At 40.8% G+C, this 1,927-nt stretch overlaps 1 protein-coding gene across 1 annotated transcript; it reads right to left on the bottom strand.

Annotated features, from left to right (window-relative positions):
* Positions 1–739: 739 nt before the first annotated feature.
* On the bottom strand, positions 740–1,264 carry LOC121497214 (protein S100-A10). Its single transcript, XM_041766532.1, has one exon. It carries the CDS (start codon positions 1,247–1,249, stop codon positions 956–958), a length of 294 nt encoding a protein of 97 aa, XP_041622466.1. The 5' UTR covers positions 1,250–1,264; the 3' UTR covers positions 740–955.
* Positions 1,265–1,927: the final 663 nt, after the last annotated feature.

The following is a 1,927-nucleotide window of genomic DNA, read 5'->3' as shown; positions in this document are numbered from 1 at the left end:
AAACCCCTGTCAAACTCTATTCCCATTCGAGTAACTACTATCTCCTTCTCATTACTTCAAAGCATCTTACATTTTAAAAATTAATCTCTCTTCCTATTTTCATTTTTTTTAATTTTTTTTTTAAATTTATTTATGATAGTCACATAGAGAGAGAGGCAGAGACACAGGCAGAGGGAGAAGCAGGCTCCATGCACCGGGAGCCTGACGTGGGATTTGATCCCAGGTCTCCAGGATCATGCCCTGGGCCAAAGGCAGGCGCCAAACTGCTGTGCCACCCAGGGATCCCCTCTCTTCCTATTTTCACTTGAAACTACCCCATTCAGGCCCTCGCTACCACTATCCTCCTGAAACTATACTTGTCAAGGTCACCCTTGATTTCCATGTTGCTGAATCCAGTGGTGATTTTCAGTCTTCATCTTACTTAAAATCTCAACAGCACTTGACACACAGCTGTTCACTCTCTTCTCTTTGAAACTCTTTTTCTTTTTGGCTTCCAAGATAAACATACTTGCCTAGTTTTCCTCCTAGCTTTATAAATGCTTTTTTTGTCTTTTTGTTTTCCCTGTCCCTACCCTCCATTATTTCCTAATCTAAATATTGGAATACTACAGTGCTCAGTCCCTGGATCTCTTCATTTTTATCCATTGTTACTCTGTACCTGATCTAGTCTAGATTTATGGCTTTATTTTTTTTTTTTTTTTGAGGAACTAAAAAAGGAATTTGTTTATTGAGGGTAAGAGGATGCAATAAGCAATATAAAAATCAAAAGCTTATCTGGCTTTCTTTTACTGACTTTTCTTTCTCTGCTTCTCAAATGGGGGTTGGATTTCATTTGTACATTTTCTGAGGGTCCTGATCTGCTCATGGAATCCTTTATACAGGGGGAAGCTGTGGGACAGATTCCTTGAGACCCTTTGGGACACCTCACTCCGGGCGGAGTGTTGCTCAGTGGTGCCTATTTCTTGCCCTTCTGCTTCATGTGTATTACAAAATAGTCATTGCATGCAATGGTGAGCCCAGCAATTAGTGAAAAGAAGCTCTGGAAGCCCACTTTGCCATCTCGGCACTGGTCGAGGTCCTTCATTATTTTGTCCACGGCCAGAGGGTCTTTTTGATTTTCCAAAAATCCTGGGAATTCTTTTTCCATGAGTACTCTCAGGTCTTCCTTTGTCAAGTATCCTTTATCCCCAGCAAACTTGTGAAATGTGAACATCATGGTTTCCATGGCATGTTCCATTTGAGATGGCATCTTGGTGAGGTCTGTTGAAACCTTGGCGCGAGGCGCGGCGGGCACGCTCAGCTGGCGGGGACCCTCGGCCAGTCGATTTATGGCTTTAAATAGCATCTCAGTATTGATATTATCCAAATTATTCAACCCAATTGTCTTCTCTGATAAGACCCATATATCCTACTGCTTACTTGACATCTACACTTGGATGTCTGATAGAGATTGCAAATTTAACATCTACAAAGCTAAGGTCTGAATCTTTCTCCAAACCAGGTTTTCTTACATTTTTCTCCATTTTTCAGTTAATGGAACTTCATCCTTTAAATTGCTAGGATAAAACAATCTTGATACTTAGCCTTCATACTCTTAACTCTTCCCTTTCTGTTGCATCCTTTATTGATCTGTCAGAGAATTTTGGCAAATTCTTCTAAAATTTGACTGCTTCTCATAACTCTCATCATGTCTCACCTATGTTATCACATAACTTCCTACCTGATGTCTTGCCTCTGTGTTTGTTCTCCATACCTCCCCTCAATCTATTCTTATCAAAGCATCCAAAGCAACCCTATGAAAATATAAATCAGGTCATATCACTCTTCTGCTTATTACTGTCATTGGATTCTCATGTCATCAGACTGAAACCCAAAGTCCTCATGCTCACCTATGGAGCTCTGTGTGACCTGGCTCTTCCCACTTCAG

The sequence above is a fragment of the Vulpes lagopus genome, chromosome 1 (assembly GCF_018345385.1).
Source record: "Vulpes lagopus strain Blue_001 chromosome 1, ASM1834538v1, whole genome shotgun sequence".
Classification (NCBI taxonomy): Eukaryota; Metazoa; Chordata; class Mammalia; order Carnivora; family Canidae; genus Vulpes; species Vulpes lagopus.
This window is presented reverse-complemented; position numbering and strand designations above follow the sequence as displayed.

Coding starts and splice junctions, on each gene's coding strand:
- LOC121497214 (XM_041766532.1), bottom strand. CDS start 1,249: ATGCCATCTCAAATGGAACATGCCATGGAAACCATGATGTTCACATTT.